Source organism: Nuphar pumila, chromosome 6 (assembly GCF_984573655.1).
Source record: "Nuphar pumila chromosome 6, dmNupPumi1.hap1.1, whole genome shotgun sequence".
Lineage (NCBI taxonomy): Eukaryota > Viridiplantae > Streptophyta > Magnoliopsida > Nymphaeales > Nymphaeaceae > Nuphar > Nuphar pumila.
In genome coordinates this window covers 5,121,077-5,139,513 of record NC_143254.1, presented here as the reverse complement: position 1 = coordinate 5,139,513, position 18,437 = coordinate 5,121,077, and the positions used below count along the sequence as shown (strand labels likewise).

The 18,437-nt window shown below is 36.8% G+C and overlaps 1 protein-coding gene and 1 pseudogene across 5 annotated transcripts in view; one reads left to right on the top strand and one right to left on the bottom strand.

Annotated features, from left to right (window-relative positions):
* Nucleotides 1-2,365: 2,365 nt before the first annotated feature.
* The window catches only part of LOC149833723 (uncharacterized), a 37,081-nt gene continuing 21,009 nt past the window's right edge, over nucleotides 2,366-18,437 (bottom strand). For all 4 annotated transcript variants that reach the window (XM_090010976.1, XM_090010979.1, XM_090010978.1 and 1 more), the window contains one exon: nucleotides 2,366-2,662. In XM_090010976.1, the coding sequence (XP_089867102.1) occupies nucleotides 2,483-2,662 (180 nt within the window). In that variant the 3' untranslated portion in view covers nucleotides 2,366-2,482. The remainder of the gene's footprint in view (nucleotides 2,663-18,437) is intronic.
* On the top strand, nucleotides 9,333-10,907 carry LOC149833724 (nicotinate phosphoribosyltransferase 2 pseudogene; annotated as a pseudogene). Its single transcript, XR_016432477.1, has one exon. The product of XR_016432477.1 is annotated as a nicotinate phosphoribosyltransferase 2 pseudogene (transcript).

Genomic DNA, 18,437 nt, shown 5'->3' with positions numbered 1-18,437 from the left:
TTTGATCAATATTGAAGGGACCCGAATCCAATGAAGACACCAAGGACCAACTAGCCCTTGTGGAGCCCACCTAGGGATCGAGGTCCCTTATTTTAAGAGTTTGGGTGGACGTGAAAGGGAGTTAAGCAGGGAAGAAGAAACTAAAATTAGCTTGGCTAATTATGGCCAAGTCAAAGGCGGTTTACCTAAGAATAGACTAGGTCTTTGAGGGCTTACCTAATTTTAGTTTTATTCAAGTAGTCATTACCTTATTTTAGAATATCTTTTAATATGAGTTTGTAACTTATATAAGGATGTAAATGCCTCATCTACACTCTATATAAATTTCCCTTGTAATGTGTTAGATATTATGAAATAAATTGAAGTTGGAATCTTTCTAAGTCCCTAGGCCTCTCTTTTTCTCTTTGATCTCTAGGCCCTCTCTCACATTTCACTCTTGTTAGACCAAGCTCAGTAAGTCAAGAATTTGACAAATTAGCTTAAGTCAAGTGTTGTGAACTTAAGCTCGATGGTGGTTGAACTCTTGCTGCACCAACCTACATCCAAATGACTTTTTGGTCCTGCAACTCTATAGTAGAACTCCTCAAGAGTGTTGACTAGGAGCCTGTAAATCAAATCAGTTCTCACCTTAACCCAAACTCATGTTTGCACTTACTTGACCCAAACTGATTCCAAGAAACCCAACATATTATGCATGTAAATTGCAAAACCTGACCCGACTTCCCTGAGTCATGTCTTCAAATCTTGACCGGATGTAAATCTAGGATTTTAACCATAGGTGCTCCTGCGTGTCTCCAACCAACCCTCTAAAAATTGGCCTTGGATCCTAAACCAGTACAAAGAACCAAGTTTTTTACTAAATCCTATCGAACCCAAAACACAATCTAGACCCAATATGAACCTACTTCCCTGCAGCTTGTTCTCGAGCTCATAAATCCCGAACCAAGTGGAGTTTGTGCCTGATATTTTAACATGACCTACTTTCACTTCTCTTTAAGTTCTCCATAAATTTTCAGCATTTTATCTGTAGTAATTCAAGCATATCGATTTTTTTTTCTAAAACCTGTCAAAATTTAAACTGAATCTAACATGGTTTCTAACCTAGCCAACCTACCTAGACCTATCCTTTGGGCCAGGCACGTTACCGTTTTTAAGCATTTGATACTGCCATCAATGGTTTCATATGTGAGTTTGGTACATGTATCTACTACTGGTATGCCTGATATGTGGTACGCAAGGGACCAAGTACCAATTTAACTATGTTGTTAACCATAATTAGAAGGGTCAAGATTAGCTAAGTTCAAGCATGTTCAAGTCAATCTGTAGCTCGAAGTCCTACAGCTGCTCATACGGCGTTGGGAGGTGTCCAATAATAAAATTTGTCTATGCAAACTAAAACTAGATAGATTAAATTGGCAACCATTAACGAAAAATTTGCTCAGCTTGGTTTAGGAGCTGTTAGTGCACATGCAAAATAAAACTAAGTAGATTAAATTAGCAACCATGCACAAAAAAATAGCCCCTTGTTTTAAGAGCATTCAGTGCACGTTACCTTGTTATGAGACGTTACAAGTTCAAAACCCAATGCTGCAGTTGTATAACTGGTGACGGTCTCCCTAACCACAGCTTGCCTATGAAAAAAAAAAAGTGGGCAACACTAAGACTCTTTGATCTAAATTGTGATCACCCTCTTGCTAGAAAAGTTTGAACGGTTAGAAAAAGTTTGACAATAATTCAAAAGCAGTTCCTTGACATAAAGTCGGTAGATTCACTTAGGGTGACATGACTGTAAAACAGTCCTGTCTGAAGACAGATGCCTGTCTTGTGCAAGTGGAGTGTTTGGCCTAAGTGTACCACTCTTTTAATATTTGTTTTTTTATTTTTTCATGTTTGCTCCAAAAGTGCCAGAGACTAATGCCCCAGGGAAAGGAGTGGAACACTGCAGAATGTGGTATTCCAAGAGTCTTGTGCATCTGCCATTTGCGTCAGGCTCATGCGTCACCGACGCAGCTGTCCCTGCAATCAAACGCACCCTTACTGAATCACCAATGGTACACCCAGTTGTCTTATTAGAAACAGATTCAGTATACCCATAATCTGGTCAGGCATACCAGGCAGGCACTCGAGCAAGAGAAGGATGTGGTGAAATCACATTGCACAAAAGAAACGTGACACCCAGCCTAACAGTAGGACAATAGGCCCCACAGAACATGCCATGAACCTGTTGGAATTGGTGGGGCCCACAGACCGAAGGCAGCACATTTTGTTTTTGTGCAATATGATTGCACTTGATCTGCTCTCCTCAAGCAGCATCAACTTTTTTTTATAGGCATCAAGCAGCATGAACTTGAACCCACCAAAAAGGTCAAACTAGGAAAGGACTATATTACACCATAATGAATAAAAGTGCGACATTCCTATAATACAAATTACAAGTGACAATGGTGGATAGTTAAAATTGTCCAACTTAACATGAAGCCAGTTATTGCTCATCCTCCACATCAAACCCACCAATGCGCTGCCGTCTTCTGTCAAAAACTGCACGGAAAGACTCGCGCTCTGCACGAAGTCGTTCAAGAAACACAATTCGTCTCTTTGGCTCTCCAGAACTGCTCCGTTCACTCTCATCCATGTCCTCTTCCTCTGGTAATGGATTGGAGCCCTTCGCATGAATGGTAACACCAAGCAAGCAAAAGAATACATCTCAAGATTGATATCCAGCAGAATTAACATAATGTGAATTAGAAACAGTTACAATTTCCTAACAATGAAATTTGATTTTGATTTCCTACAGGAGAGAAGGAACAACCATTCACTTTTGGAGTTTTGCCTCCAAGCAACTCTACTAAAATTTTGGACAATTTTATGTAAAATGTAATAGAAAAATATTACGAAAATTTTGCTTGGACTATAAAGAACATTTTCATTATTTTCTTAATATTTTTCCTTCTCAGGTTATCAGCTATGTCACAAGGATGCCATTTTGGCTGCATGTCCCTGGTGACACGATCGGGCACACGTGAACACACTGATATGGATACTAACATCTACTGCCATGATTTTAATGTTTTGATGACTTTTAACACTTTTTAATATTATTTGAATAAAATGCATTCTAATATTAAAATATCAAAAAATAGTTTTAAATGATTAAAATTTGGAAAACCTGTGCCATTGTGCCCCTATTTTCCAAAAAACAAATTCCGAACTTGTGAGATGAGCCTGTATCTCGTGTTTTTCTTATCCACTTGTCTTTGTGAGATAGGTTATAACCTAAAGATATTATAAACTAGAAACAGGAACCAGTAGGAATTCAAATCAGCAATCATCTTGAATGGGGCTCATAAAGAAGTTACAAAAGCCAAAAAGTTTGTCGAGATTCATTTGGTGGATTGCAATGAGACAGGATGAGATGCAATTCCTTACTGACTCTCCACTTGGCCGTGGCCTGGATAAGGTTAAGCAGGCTAGACCCGCCCAGCATGGTACTTCTGTTCCACTTTCGCCACTTCTATCAATGCAACATTCACACTCATTGACAAAAGAAATAACAGTTTTCAGGATTATATGGAAAATAGAAAGCTATCTACAGGAAAACTTATCCAATTCTTTTGTTAAACAAAGACTGAAAAACTTCTAGGTTTCTCGAGAGGAAAAAAAATAGCTGCAGGGCATGACTTATTTTATCAATGCAAGGACACTAAGTTTTCTGACAGAAAAACTAACATCTTCTTAGAAAAGAACAATCCCAATCAGACAACAAAACAACAGGCTGATAGATTTCTCAGCAATCGGGAAGGCATATGGTCTACGGAAAAATGAGCCTAAAAAAAACGTGAAAACAAGGAAACTCAGAGCAATGGAGCTGCTTGATGGGCTGTCTATGTATGGAAGAGCATGTCTACTTTTAACCTAAAACCACTCAATGGGTGAAATTAGCTTTTGCTCAGTCAAAGACATCTTCTTCACAAGTATAACTTAAATACATCACAAGGACTCTGGATTATTCTATGAATCTCCCACTCCTTGTGGAGGTAACTGGAGGCTATCTTCCATTCCCCAGATCTTATAGTTGCACACTTTTACATTAACTACTAAGGTATACCACCTGCCTTTTTTAATCCAAAGAGTTGTTCAAGACATCAAACCAGGAGTTCTTATGAATGTGTAATCCTTTATTCATCTAATTTGTCTTTCATTGATAACTATTACTTTGAAAAATGTGCTTGAAAGGCTTATTTTCCTTGTATATGCTATAATTCTAAAGCACAGAAAGTACAGACAACGATTGGTCAAATATGGATGGCATTATTAATTTTGAGCTTCTGATCACAACACCGTAAGGCGTAAGCAAAAGGAACAGAGGCGAGGACTGTTTATGTTGATGGAAATAGTAGAATTTTCTTTGTAAGCTATTGTTATTTTTTGAGACAGGTTTTTTTGTGATGTTTTCTCTTCTTGCTTATCTACTCATAGCTCGTAGAGCAAATTCTGTTATGGAATTAGGTGGTAGACACATTGAGAGTTAATACATTGGCCACTCCAAAACTTGTGTCAAAGATGTAAGAAGTGTTAAGATATATATATACCAAAATACCCATCAGGGGTATTTTGGTCCTTTCACTGAATAGGTGGCTGATATTTTTATCTCTTCGTATTTTATTTTTTTGTCCTTTTTTATTTTTTTCATGATGGGACAACTCCATATGGCTGTTGGAGCTACGAGACCCTTGGGTGCACAGCCCCATGCCCTTTGGCCTTCATTTGTATTATAAATAGGCCGCTTGTGGCCGTGTATATTTTCTCTCTTTCAAGAGAGTCTCTATGCAATAACAAGTTATTTGACCCTGCGGGTGGTGTGATTATTCAATCAAGTATTCTACTTAATTGAAGGGTTGAATCCATTTCATTACATGTTATCAGAGCTTTGGTGTTCCAAAAGCAATTTTTAGAGAAAAGATCGTGATAACATCAAGATGAAGATCGTGAGCTTGGCGAATACAACGAATCATGGATTGTTGCATCGGAAAGCGCACCATCTCTCAAGCAAGTCTTGTATTGTATTCTCTTTCTCTTTCTCTTTCTCTTTTTCTTTCTCTTTCTCTTTCTCTTTCTCTTTACTCTTCTCTTTCTCTACCTCTTCTATTCACATTGTAAAGAAATGAATAATGGGAGGAAAGTAATAGTCTTCATTCACGTATGCCTAAATTATACAAACTATGTGATTTGGGCATCCATAGTAAAGCACAAAATATGAGAAAAAGGACTATGCGGTTTGGTAGACGGTACCAAAAAAAAGCCTAAACTCATTCTTACAAAAATTGAGAATGGGAAGGAAATTGCTCTTCAAGGAGAGAAAATGGGTAAAGTCGTTTCCGATTATGAAAAAAGATGGAAAGAATGGAGGATGGGTCATTCCAAGATAATTGGATGGTTCATCAATAGTGTGGACATCCACAAGTGTTCTAGTTTGGCGAAATTTGATTTCGCTAGTGATGCGTGAAAATATCTTAAAGACATGTATGATCTTAAAGATATTGCTTACATATGTAATGTTCACTCAAAGAAAGATGAGCATTAGGGAATACTACAATGCACTCTCCCTTTCTTTGGGAAGAATTGATTTTCTTGAGCCAAAATGGCATTGACCACAAGACGTAGAACTCCGTGAAAACCAAATTAAAACAAAGCACTTTTACCAATTTATTAATGAGCTTAGAATCAAATTTGAAGGAACCAAATGGGCTCTCCTTCATAGAGGAGGTATACCATCCATAATAGAAACTCTTGAAGAATTGACTATGAAAAAAAATAGATTGAAGAAGCCTTCCGCTTCAAAAGATGAAGAATTTGTGCTTGCCATGTCAAAGCCCGGTAATCATACTAAAAGTTGCACGCATCCTCATTTTGTAAAAAATGAGAATATAAGAAACCCCAACAACTATGAAAGGAATGAAAAGAAAGGTGACCATGAATACAAAAAGGGTGAAAAAATAATTTGCTATCATTGTTATTAATCGGGACACATCAAATCATTTAGTCCCAAAAGAAAGAAGGATGATCATAGAGAAGACAAAAGATTTGCTTCGATTGAAATGAGTGATATAGACGACTTCAAATGCATTGGCTCGCTTTTTTTTGCTCAACTAATGAAAGCGCTACAACCAATGCTTAAAACTCAAGCTCCTCCTCTTTTTAGAGCGGCCATATCCACAAGTGATGACCATGGTAAGACCTCTTGAATCCTAGACTCCGGTGCTTATTTTCATATGACTCCAAATGAGTCCATATTGTCCGAATATAATTTTAACCCAAATGACTCTTATGTTTCAATTGCTGATGGAACATCCTTAAAAATCAAAAGTTTGGAATTTTTCAAAAAACTTCAATGCTTCAGATAGCAAATATTAGAGTAGTACCAAAATTAAATTTAAATTTTTTATCAGTTTCTCAAATTACGGACCATAGTTGCAAAGTACTATTTTCATCTAACGATTGTCTAATACAGGATCTCGAGTCTGGGAAGCTGATTGGGCGAGGTCATAGAAGAGGAGATCTTTATGTCATGGACAATCTTGAGTTACCAAAATAACCTTTTTCTAATTTTGTGAAAAAGAAAGATATAGAAATTTGACACAAAAGACTAAGACATCCTAGCGTAACCAAATTATACTTGTTTCCAATAAAAAAAAAGATTTTGTGTATGAAGATTGCATTCTTGGCAAAATGAAGTCCTTACCCTTTGGATCAAAATATTTTATAACTAAGAACCCATTTAAGTTAGTACATTCGGATGTATGGGGACCGGCTCCAGTTGTATCCAAAGAAGTTGTATCCTATTATGTTGTGTTTGTAAATGACTATAGTAAACATTCTTGGATATTTTTTCTAAAACAAAAAACGAAAGTATTTGATTGTTTTAAAAAATTTCATTGTTATATCAAGAATCAATTTAAAACTAATATTCAAATCTTTAGAACCGATTTCGAGAAAAAAATTGTGTCAAAAAAAATCAAAAATTATCTTGGCCTAAATAAGATTGATCATCAAAAATCGTGTTCATACACTCCTTAACAAAATGGATCAACCGAGAAGAAACATAAACACATTATTGAGACCACTAGAATACTTCATGTGTCCAGAAATGTTCCAAAAGTTTTTTGGGCTAAAGTTGCCCTTACAACAGTCTATTTGATAAATAGAATAACTTCAAAAAACATTGAAAATATCTCTCCTATTGAAAAACTTTTTAAAACATCTCTCGATTATAAAAGGTTAAGGGTCTTTGAATGCAAATGCTTTGTCCTTACCAATAAGAATGGCAAACTTTCTCTAAAAGCAATCTCTTGTATTTTTGTAGGCTATGCCGAAAACCAAAAGGGATATAGATGTTATGACATTGAAAGAAACAAATTGTATGTTTCTCAAAATGTCACTTTTCTTGAAAATGAAATTGGTTTTAGCAAGAAAAAAATTCAAAAAAGTTGTGACTACTCGTTTTCTTTTTACCTTGTCAATGAACACGAAAGGTGTGAAAAGATTCATCAGACACATGAGAGTGAAAATGAAAACACGCATAATGCAAATGAGAATGTGAATGGGGGTCTTAATAATATAGACTTATCTGATAATAACATACAAACCTATGCTCGACGTACCGAAGATCATCCACCATGTGCTTTTAGAAAGATATTCTCAAAATCAACAAGTAGATTCTTCTAGTCTTAGAAAATCTATAAGAATTTCAAAAGCCCCTATTAGATTTGTATCCAATGATTCCTTTGAACCAAGGTATAGATCATGCCTAATGGCCATACACTCATATTCTGAACCACAATTTTATCATGAGGCTAAACATCATCAAGAATGGATTAAGGCCATGAACGATGAATTAAAAACTTTGAAAAAAACAAAAACTTAGAAAATCCAAACATTACCTAAAGAAAGAAAAACTATAGGATGTAGATAGGTCTATAAGATAAAAACCAAATGCGATGGAACATTAGAACGATACAAAGTCAGGTTAGTGTGAACACCCCAAATTTTTCAAAGATTTGCAAATTGACCCTTTTGCCCTTGGTTCCATTTTCTGAGAAAATCAAAGCTAATTTTCAGTTGATCTTCAGATTTTCGGGATCAAAATTCCACTTTAAACTTAGTTTCGAAACCGAACTCGGTGTTTTAAATACAAATTTGAGCCTCGTTGTCCAATTTCCAAATTAAAAGTACAAAAATACCAAAAAATGGTTCTGAAAGACTCGGGCAGTTCATCTAGCACTCTGTTGGATCCCCAACCTTATATTTTCCAGTTCAAGGTTGTAAAACTTCAAATATTTCCAAAAATCCGGATGTGAACCCATTTTCTGAAGAAATTTTCTCAAAATAGCTTTTAACTCTCAGAAAAATTCCCTTTTGTAAATATTTTTGCAAAAACACAAAAAAAATTAGTTTTAATCTTTGTTTTCTCGCAAATCTTAGGATTTTCTATCTAAAAATACAAAAAATGCAAGATAACGCAAAAACCAAAAAAATGGGGAAATTATGAGAAAAACGAATGAGTTTAAACCTTTTAAGTCAATTTTGCTAAAAAAATCATTTTAAAAACACTTTTTATGAAAAACTTTTGAAAGAGCCTCTTTTTGGAAAATCGAAAAAAATTTATAAACCAAAGCTTCACGCATAAGCTTTGTTTTTCAGAAAACCCTCTCTCACTCTCGAAACCCTCTCTCCAACCTTCTCCCCTTCTCGCCCAAACCATCCATGGCAAACCCCATGTGCGACCCTTCCCAACGGCCTCCACCTTCTCTTCATTCTCATCCTCCATCTCCCGGCTACCCATCTAAGCTCCCCATCGCTAATCGACTCCTCCCTTTCCCGAACCTTCTCTCCCCCTTTAAAAGAAACACTCAGAAAACCCTTTTGGACCATCCGTTTTCACCCTCCCATCATATTCTTCTTGATTTTTCTCTCAATCACTTCCTCACCCCCGCACCTTCTTCCTTCTTCTCGGATCCGTTTTTCACCTCTCCTTTTCTGCCACTACACCGGTAATTTGAGGCCCCTCCTCCTTAAATTCATCTGCAACTTATTGCTGGAAGTTTTCATCAGCGTCTCCTTTCCCCTTTTTTTTCTTCAGAACCTCTGCAAATCAGGTAAGTTTTCTTCTCCTTCTTCAGATTTTCCCCTTTATTTGCCTATTATGGATCTACCATTAATGCATTATTGATGTCGTTGGTCTGCTTATCACAATACCGACCCACCAAATGCTACAGCCACGGGAATCAAGTGATTCCAACATTTTTTTTGTGGTTTTATTTTGTTACTTGAGTTATATCTTCAATATTCTGTTCGATGTTCCACCTTATTGTGTTTAAATTTCTGTATAATTTTGCTTTGAATTATGCTTTGCTCCCTGTTTAGGACTTCTTCCGATTTTCATCATCCCATTAACATCCATTTTCCCATCCATTCCCCTTTCGCCTTCGTTTCATACATCACACATACAGTAATAACGAGTTCATCGCATTGGCTCTCTCGCTTTCTCTGCTGTATACAAGATTCGAAGGGTTAGAAGCGGTTCGAACTCGGTACCGCAAACATATCCAAGAAGTAATTTAATGTGTTGAATGTGGAGATTGGTGATCAACAATTGCGAAAGCTCAGCTTGGTGGAAAAGAGGATGGAGGAGCTTGATGGTCCTACCAATCCAATGGTTTCCCCACTTCTTACTGATCTCTACCAGTTCACAATGGCTTATGTCTACTGGAAGGCTGGCAAGCATCTTGAATGGGTTGTGTTTGATCTGTTTTTTTTTTTTTCGAAAGAACCCCTTTGGTGGTGAATATACTATCTTCGCTGGCTTGGAAGAGTGCACCCGGCTTATTGCTAATTTTAGATTTGAGGAGGAGGAGATTGCCTTCCTTCGTTCTATCTTGCCTTCCACATGTGATGCTAGCTTCTTTGATTACCTTAGAGGAATAGACTGCTCAGATGTTGAAGTGTATGCAATTCCTGAGGGCCCAGCTGTTTTCCCTAAGATACCTTTATTGAGAGTTGAAGGACCAGTTGCTGTTGTGCAACTATTAGAAACACCCTTTGTGAAATTGATAAATTATGCATCACTAGATGCTACCAATGCTGCTAGACATCGTATTGTTGTGGGGAAAACAAAAGGATTACTTGAATTTGGACTTCGACGGGCACAGGGATCTGATGGTGGAATAAGTGCATCAAAATACTGTTATATTGGCGGATTCGATGCAACTAGTAATGTCGCTGCTGGAAGGAAATTTGGAATACCACTTCGAGGAACACATTCTCATGCATTTGTTAGCTCATATACGAGCCCAGACGAAATCATAGATAAAGCACTTCCCAAGTGTGATGGCTCTGGTACCTGCGAGGATTTTGTCAGTTTGGTGCAGGCTTGGCTTAGTAAACTTCAGGCAGCTGATTCATTACGTGGTACATTTAGTGAGACCAATTTGAGTGAGTTGACAGCTTTCACATCATATGCACTGGCACTTTCAAGTAACTTTCTGGCCCTTGTGGACACATATGATGTGATGAGAAGCGGGGTCCCCAATTTTTGTGCAGTTGCTTTGGCTCTTCGCGAGTTGGGGTACAAAGCAGATGGTATTAGGTTGGATTCTGGTGACCTGGCCTATCTGTCTACCAAGGCTCGTAAGTTCTTTTGTGCTGTTGAAAAGGAATTTGGAGTGCATGGTTTTGGAGATATGACTATTACTGCAAGCAATGACATTAATGAGGAAACAGTGGACGCATTGAACAAACAGGGACATGAGGTGGATGCATTTGGCATTGGCACCCATCTTGTAACATGCTATGCTCAAACAGGCACATAGATTAAATATATTAGTATATATGCACAAGAAAATGTTTATGCCTGTAGGTGCTAATGCATTTTGATTTACACTTTTTTTTACCAGATCATCCTTGTGCTTTTCTTTTTCTATTCTCTGTTACATATTGTTGCATATTACAATTCGTTGTCTGTACCTTTATTTCCTGTACAGCATGTTTTCTTCTTTGGCAATTCAATGTTTGAATCTCTAATGCTGCGATCAACATTCCTGGTTTAGTTATTCATTTGTTATTTTATTTTCTTATTCTAATTGCTATACTTTCAACGTTATGTTTTTTTTATCCATTGTTTGGCATCCCTGTCAGCCCCCTTTGCATCATCTCCTGCAGTTATGGAAGCAAGACTGCCATTAGCATCACGTTGCCATTCATTTTATCTTCTTTTCTTTCTCATAAATCTTCGATTTACTGTTTATTGGTGTTGTCCATCATTATCATTTTTGTACCCCCTTCACTGATTTGGTCAAATCAATTAGATGAATGTAATAGTATTTTCATTTTATTGCATTAATATCCTGTTATGATCTTTTAAGTAATGCTATATTCCATTGTAAACTCTCTTTTAGTTTATGCCTCTCAGTCGCCCCTGTATAATATCCTTACACTACTGCTGCCATCCAATCCTACAGCAGCCTCTTGCTGCGCCACTTCCCGATAGCTTATCACAGCCCTATGATGTCTCGAATCTACTTTGTCACCTACTGCACTATTCCTCCATCTTCTCATACACTTCGCTGCAACCATTGCAGCTATCTAACCAATACAACAGCATCGTCTTGCACCAATCCTTAACTAGTTGAACCATAAGAATCTGCAGTCAATTGTTGCATAAATGTAGTTTTTCTGTATGTGGTCTTTTGATGGTTTCAGCAGTTGATTCTCACTTTCCTGACATGTATTTGTTCTCTGTCGGCATTCCTCATTGCTGTTTTGTTTCCTTAAGAATGATTATCATCAGTGTTATCTCCTAAGTGGATCTTGAATCATTGTATATGTCCTATATTTTGCAAAAGGTGACTGACTAAACAAAATTTGTGATACTGTGTGTCATCAATCGATGTAATCAATTCATAAAAAAAAAGAAAAAAAAAGAAAAAAAAAAGAAAAAAAAGAAATGGCCTTTGCCAAACAAGCTTGTTGTTGTGTCTTTATGAACACCCTTATCTCACCTTACTGCAATTATTTACAGCTCCCCCTTTGTCCCATTCCTTCACCTCTTACTTCATTTCCCTGTACTATATATTGTATCCACATAAATTTCATCTCTTGCCAATATCACCATGTGCCTGCGCCTTGCTTTTCAGCTTGTTGCCCACGGCTACAGTGCTGTTTTCAGCAACTCGAGTCAAATTCATTCCCTATTGCACAACCCCCCTGTACAATGCTTTAGTGTTTCCATTTATGCATAGCTCACTGCTAGCACGGTTGCACCTACACATTCCCTTCATATTAATCATTCCATATATATATATATATATATATATATATATATATATATATATATGCATTCATAAGTATATATCATTTTCATCTTTTTGCACTTTAGAACTTGAATATCATTGGCACATGAGCACTTCATCATTAACGTCTATATGATATGTGTAATTTCTCTTCTCTTTTTATACTAACCTGGTTGTTTTGCAGGGAATATGTGGATAAAGTCATTGCTTTGAGTCGCAAATTCAATTTTGTATATTGTAATAAATTAGACCTTAATGAAAATTTATATTTCCTGTTTTAGATAGGATGAATGTGCATTGTAAATATCATGGATTGCCTGTTTTCATGCATTTTGCCTTTATTTCTCAAAATCTCACAAATGGTAACACGAATGACACGTGCACCATTTCGTAAGAGGTAATTAATTCTAAGTTGATGATTTACATCAATGGCCATAGTCAGGATGTAAACAAGACTTAGGATTTTTATCTTTTATAAAATAACACTGGATCCACATTTGATCCCTTTCAAAAATCATTATATTTTTCTTTAGATATTTTTCTCTTTTATCAGAATTTAATTTAAAATTAATTCAATATATATACCAATGGCCATAGTCAGGGTATATTGAGAGTTAATTTCATTTTAAATTCTATAAAAGCACCAAAAATGTATTTTATTCTTCGCTTGAATTTAAATGTGGTTATTATATAATATATTCAATGACCATAGTCAGGGATATATTATATCTTCAACCTCATTCTTAATTCATTTAAAGAATGGAATAGCTTTTCAAAATCCAAATTCAAAATTCTTTAAGTTCATTCATCACTTAGGATAGAATTGCATCATATTTTCAAAAAAAAAATCCTTTTTCAAAATCCAAGTGATTGTGAATATCTCTTCTTCAATTTCTATTTCAATTTATCAATTCTATCTCATTTTCAAAGTCCAAATTTTGACTCCGAAATCAAATTCAAAGTTTAATTCAACTTGATTCATTTTCTAAATTCCAAAATTCAAGCTTCAAATTCAAAGTCCAATTTGACTTTGAAATTCATTTATATATTCAAAGTTTAAATTATCAAATCAATTTTGAAATTCCAAAATCCAAAGTTAGATCCCAATCTTGGATCCAGATTTCCAAGTATAAATCTCCACTTTGGATCTCAGACTTAAGATCCAAATTCCATTTAGGATTCAGAATCCACTTTCACTTTGGATCTCAGACTTCAGATCCAATTCAATTTTAGGATCAAGAACCCAACTCTACTTTGGATCTCAGACTTCAGATCCAATTCCATTTTAGGATCCAGAATCCAACTTCACTTTGGATCTCAGACTTCAGATCCAATTCTATTTAGGATATGGTATCCAATTCCATCTCGGATCTCAAATTTCATATTCAACTCCCATTTTGGATTCTGAATCCAGAATTCAATTTTAAATCTCAACTCTATTTAGAATTCAGACTTTAGATTCAAATTCCATCTTGAATCCCAGATTTCAAATCAACTTCTATTCTCAATTCCAATCCTTAAATCCAATTCCATTTCATTCCAAATTTCAAATCCAATTCCAAATTTCGGATTCTAAATCCAGAATTCAATTTTAAATCTCAACTCTATTTAGAATTCAGACTTTGGATTCAAATTCCATCTTAAATCCCAGATTTTAAATCAACTTCTATTCTCAAATTCCAATCCTTAAGATCCAAATTTCATTTAGGATCCAGAACCCAATTCTACCTTGGATCTCAGACTTCATATTCAAATTTCATCTTGAATTCCAATTTCCAAATCAATCCCATTTCTCAATTCTATTTAGATTTCCCAAATCTCCTTCTGATTTCAAACTTCAAAGTTAGAATTCAAATTTTATTCCAAATATTCATCCTGATTCAAAATCCTAATTCAAAGCCCATTAATGACTTTGAATTTTTCTTTCTTTTCCTTTTATCTCAAACTTCAAAATCATCTCTTTCAAAATTCAGATTCATTTTTTCAAACTCCGATTATTTCAAAAACTTAGAACTTTAAATCTTAAATTCTAAGTTAGAAATCATTTCTTCACTCTATCATCAGATTCATCTTAGAAATACTTGGAAAATTTCCAAAATCATTTTTTCGAAAGAGCATACATCCTTGCATTTGCACAAGCATGATTCTTTGTGCATTTAGACTTAGGATAAATTCTTAGATAATTTCTTAGCAAAGCAAAAGGCATGAATTCGACCCTTGGTTCGATTACCCCAAGTAAAGGCGCCAGGAACGGTTGAACCTCGTACCGACGAGCGGATCTCGTCTCCCAGTTTTTCCGCAAATATTTCAAAAACAAAGGCGAGTTATTTTCTCAAATATTTTCAAAATTAAGGTCAAGTGAGACCCCGCAAAAGAGTTCATCTTCTCTCTTCTCTTCTTTTCTCTTCTCTCTTCTTTTCTTTCTTTTATTTTCTCCCTTCAAAAAGGAGAAAATAGAGGTTGGAAAGGAAAAGAGAGAGAAACCACGAGGAAAAATTTTGCAATGATCACAGCTAGTAGCCAAGGGATACAGTAAAAAATCTAGAATAAAATAAGATGAGACATTTGCCCTAATTGCTCGAATGACCACTGTTAGAACTCTCATTGCTATAGCATCGATTAAAAAATGACATATATTTCAAATGGATGTAAAGAATGCATTTTTTAAGACGAGGAAGTTTACATGGATCCTCCACCAGGCTTGAATTTAGCACATGAGAAAACTCTTCGGTTGCGCAAAACCTTATATGGCTTAAAACAAGCTTTCAAAGCTTGGTATGACAGGTTCAGTAATGTGATGACACAACTTTATTTTAAATCTTGTTTTATTAACACTGTGTTGTTTTTAAGTCTTCTAATGCAGGAATGGTGATCTTACTACTTTACGTAAATGATATGATACTCATAGGAGGTGACAAGCAAGGAGTTAATCATATCAAAGATATGTTTAAAGTCAACTTTGATATGACAGATCTTGGCTTTTTATGATATTTTCTTCAAATAGAAGTAGCTCACTCACCTCGTGGTTATTTTTTGTTACAGACTAAGTACGCAGCAGAGATCATTGAACGATTAGGACACTCGGATGAAAAAGAGGTTCACACTCCAGAGGTCATAAATGTCAAAATGAAAAAAGAAGATGGTGAGCCTCTGCAAGATCGAACTACTTACAGACAAACGATTGGAGCTTTGTCTTATCTCTCTATTACTCATCCTGATATATCTCATGTTATTCATTTTGTTAGTCAAATTCAGCATGCTCCCACTACAGTGCATACGAGTGTTGTAATGAGAATTGTTAGATATATTAAGAAATTCATTAATCATGGATTATTTTTATCATCATCTTCCTCATTAGAAGTGATTGCATATTCTAATTCTGACTGGGGAGGAGATGTAAATGATAGATGTTCAACCATAAGTTTATGTGTGTAGGTGATTCCCTAATTTCATGGCGATGCAAGCAGCAGCAGAAGGTGTCACTTTCATCCACTGAAGTTGAGTATCATGTCATAGCAACAACCACATCTGAGTTAATATGGTTGCGGCAACTACTAGAGGACCCAAGAATTCACATTGCAGAACCCTCCAAAGTATGTTGTGACAACAAGAGCACAGTCTACATTACAAGCAATCATACATTTCATGAGAGGACAAAACATATTGAAATGGATTGTCACTATGTTCGTGAAGAATTTCTGAAGAAGACCATCACATTGCCTTACGTTCCCTCAGAGTACCAACTAGCGGACTTCTTCACTAAACTGCTTCTGTCACCTCGATTTCATTTTCTACTTGGCAAACTCTTGGTTGTTCCACCGTGAGTTTGAAGGGGGGTGTTAAGATATATATTCATATATATTTGTATATATATGTATATATATATACAACTATGTAAACCAAAATACCCATCAAGGGTATTTTGGTCTTTTCACTAAATAGGCGTCAGCCCACTAGGGGCTAATATTTTTATTTCTCTTTGTATTTTGTTTTTTGTCCTTTTTTACTTTTTGTCTTTTCTTACTTTTTTCGTGATCTCCAACCGCCATATGGAGTTGTCCCCTTTGGCCTTCATTTGTATTATAAATAGGCCTCTTGTGACCTTGTATATTTTATCTCTTTCAAGAGAGTCTCTTTGCAATAACAAGTTATTTGACCCTTGTGTGGGTGGTGTGATTATTCAATCAAGTATTCTACTGGATTGAATTGTGTTCTTGCATGTTTATTGGGTTGAATCCATTTCATTACAAGAAGCAAGCCTCTATAAGTAAATTCTTTCAAGTGCATATGAATTCAAATTCATGACAACTCTATTTGAACGCTTTTACTAATTCACTTCATTTTTCTGACATTGCAGATTTGACCCGTTTGTTATGAACTTCAGTGATACGGATCGAGTAGACCCTGATCCAGGAACCCAGTAGGCTAGGCCAACTGGGCTTGGTTTGGCCCACTCATGGGATGAACCCCTATTTTTGGCCATGCTAGAGGAGCGTGAATCCCTCCCTCTTAAAAGGTGGGTTATGCGGGTGCTAAGAATGGAAAAAGGGAGATAAGGAGCTTGGCTATTTCTGAAGGTCAGGACTTGTACCCCCTCTTTGAAGAAAATGGAAAAATATAGTTCTCTCTCATTCTCTCTATAGTTACTAGACCACCTATAGGTCGTGAGAAGCTCCATTGGGTCATTGGGTGCTCCCAAGGTCCAATTGAGTCTATGCGCTGCCAAGCTCTAAGAACCGGTGTCATCTTGCAGTCCCCAACTTCTCCTGGTGAAGTAGAACTCATCCAGTGAGCTCAACCCTTTTTGGAAGTCACCCATTTGGTCCCTGAGGTCAGACTAAGTTCGCATCACCTTTCCTCGTCACCCAACCGAGATTGAAACCATTGTGACCCAGTTGACCTTACCTACATTCTGCAGTCGCTAAAAAACCCGTCAGACTTCAAAAAATTCCTTAGACCAACCGTGAAGAGTTAGTTTGGACCTAAGGTACTTCAAAGTGCCCTTAATCAACCCTCCAATTTTTAGGGTTATTTGAGTGTCCAGTGCAGAGAACTAAATTTTATAGTCAAGACTGCCTGAAACAAAACCAGCTTGTCCTTGCACAGGCCCGAATAATTATGTCACTTTAAAAATCTATAACTCTCTGTTCTCGTCTCCACTAAACATAAAATTTGGACATAACTTCCCTTAAGGTGCTAGGAACCAACTCCCAAAAATTTTGAATTTTTTGTTGCACCTTTAGGGAGAACCGAATTTTCTCCCATACCTTGGCAGAATACCAACCACCCTGTCTACTCGAGTTAATCAACTTTAGTCTTGACTCGACTCATGTCCGAACCCAAGGCTCATGCGCGCATCATTCACATAGATACCATAGAATGATGTTCCTAAAACATCCCAAGACAATGAAAGAAAGCTAAGAGGGAGCTATGTCACATGGGTGCGGGTGCGGGCACGGGTGCGGGTGCGGGGATTCGGCACTTCCAAAAAACCCGGGTGCGGGGGTGCGGCAGGGGCAAAAATGTAATAAGTAATATATATATATATATATATATATATATATATATATAAAGGGGGTTGGGGAATAGGCGGGGTTTTTTTTTTAAACTTTGCAGCTGTCAGGCAGCTGCTGTCAGCAGCTGACAGGCAGCTGCTGCAGCTGTGCTGACAGCACAGCTGACAGCTGCTGTCAGCAGCTGTGCTGACAGCTGCTGTCAGCAGCTGTGCTGACAGCTGCTGTCAGCAGCTGTGCTGACAGCTGCTGTCAGCAGCTGTGCTGACAGCTGCTGTCAGCAGCTGTGCGTGAAAACTGAAAAACTTACTTTATGCTAGGCAGCTGACAGACTAGCATAAAGTTTTTTAAAAAAAAATTCGAAGCCCATTTGGGCAATTTTTTTTTTTTAAAAATGGACATTAATGATCCTGGGTGCGGTCAACGCACCCAGGATCGAGTTGACCGCACCCGGTGCGGCACCCGCACCCGCGTCGAGTCGCGTCGACGCGGGTGCGGCACCCTCCTAGCCGAATCCCTGTGACATAGAGAGTGAGGTATATACCATACAATAGCTACAACCAGATGAATACCATCGATG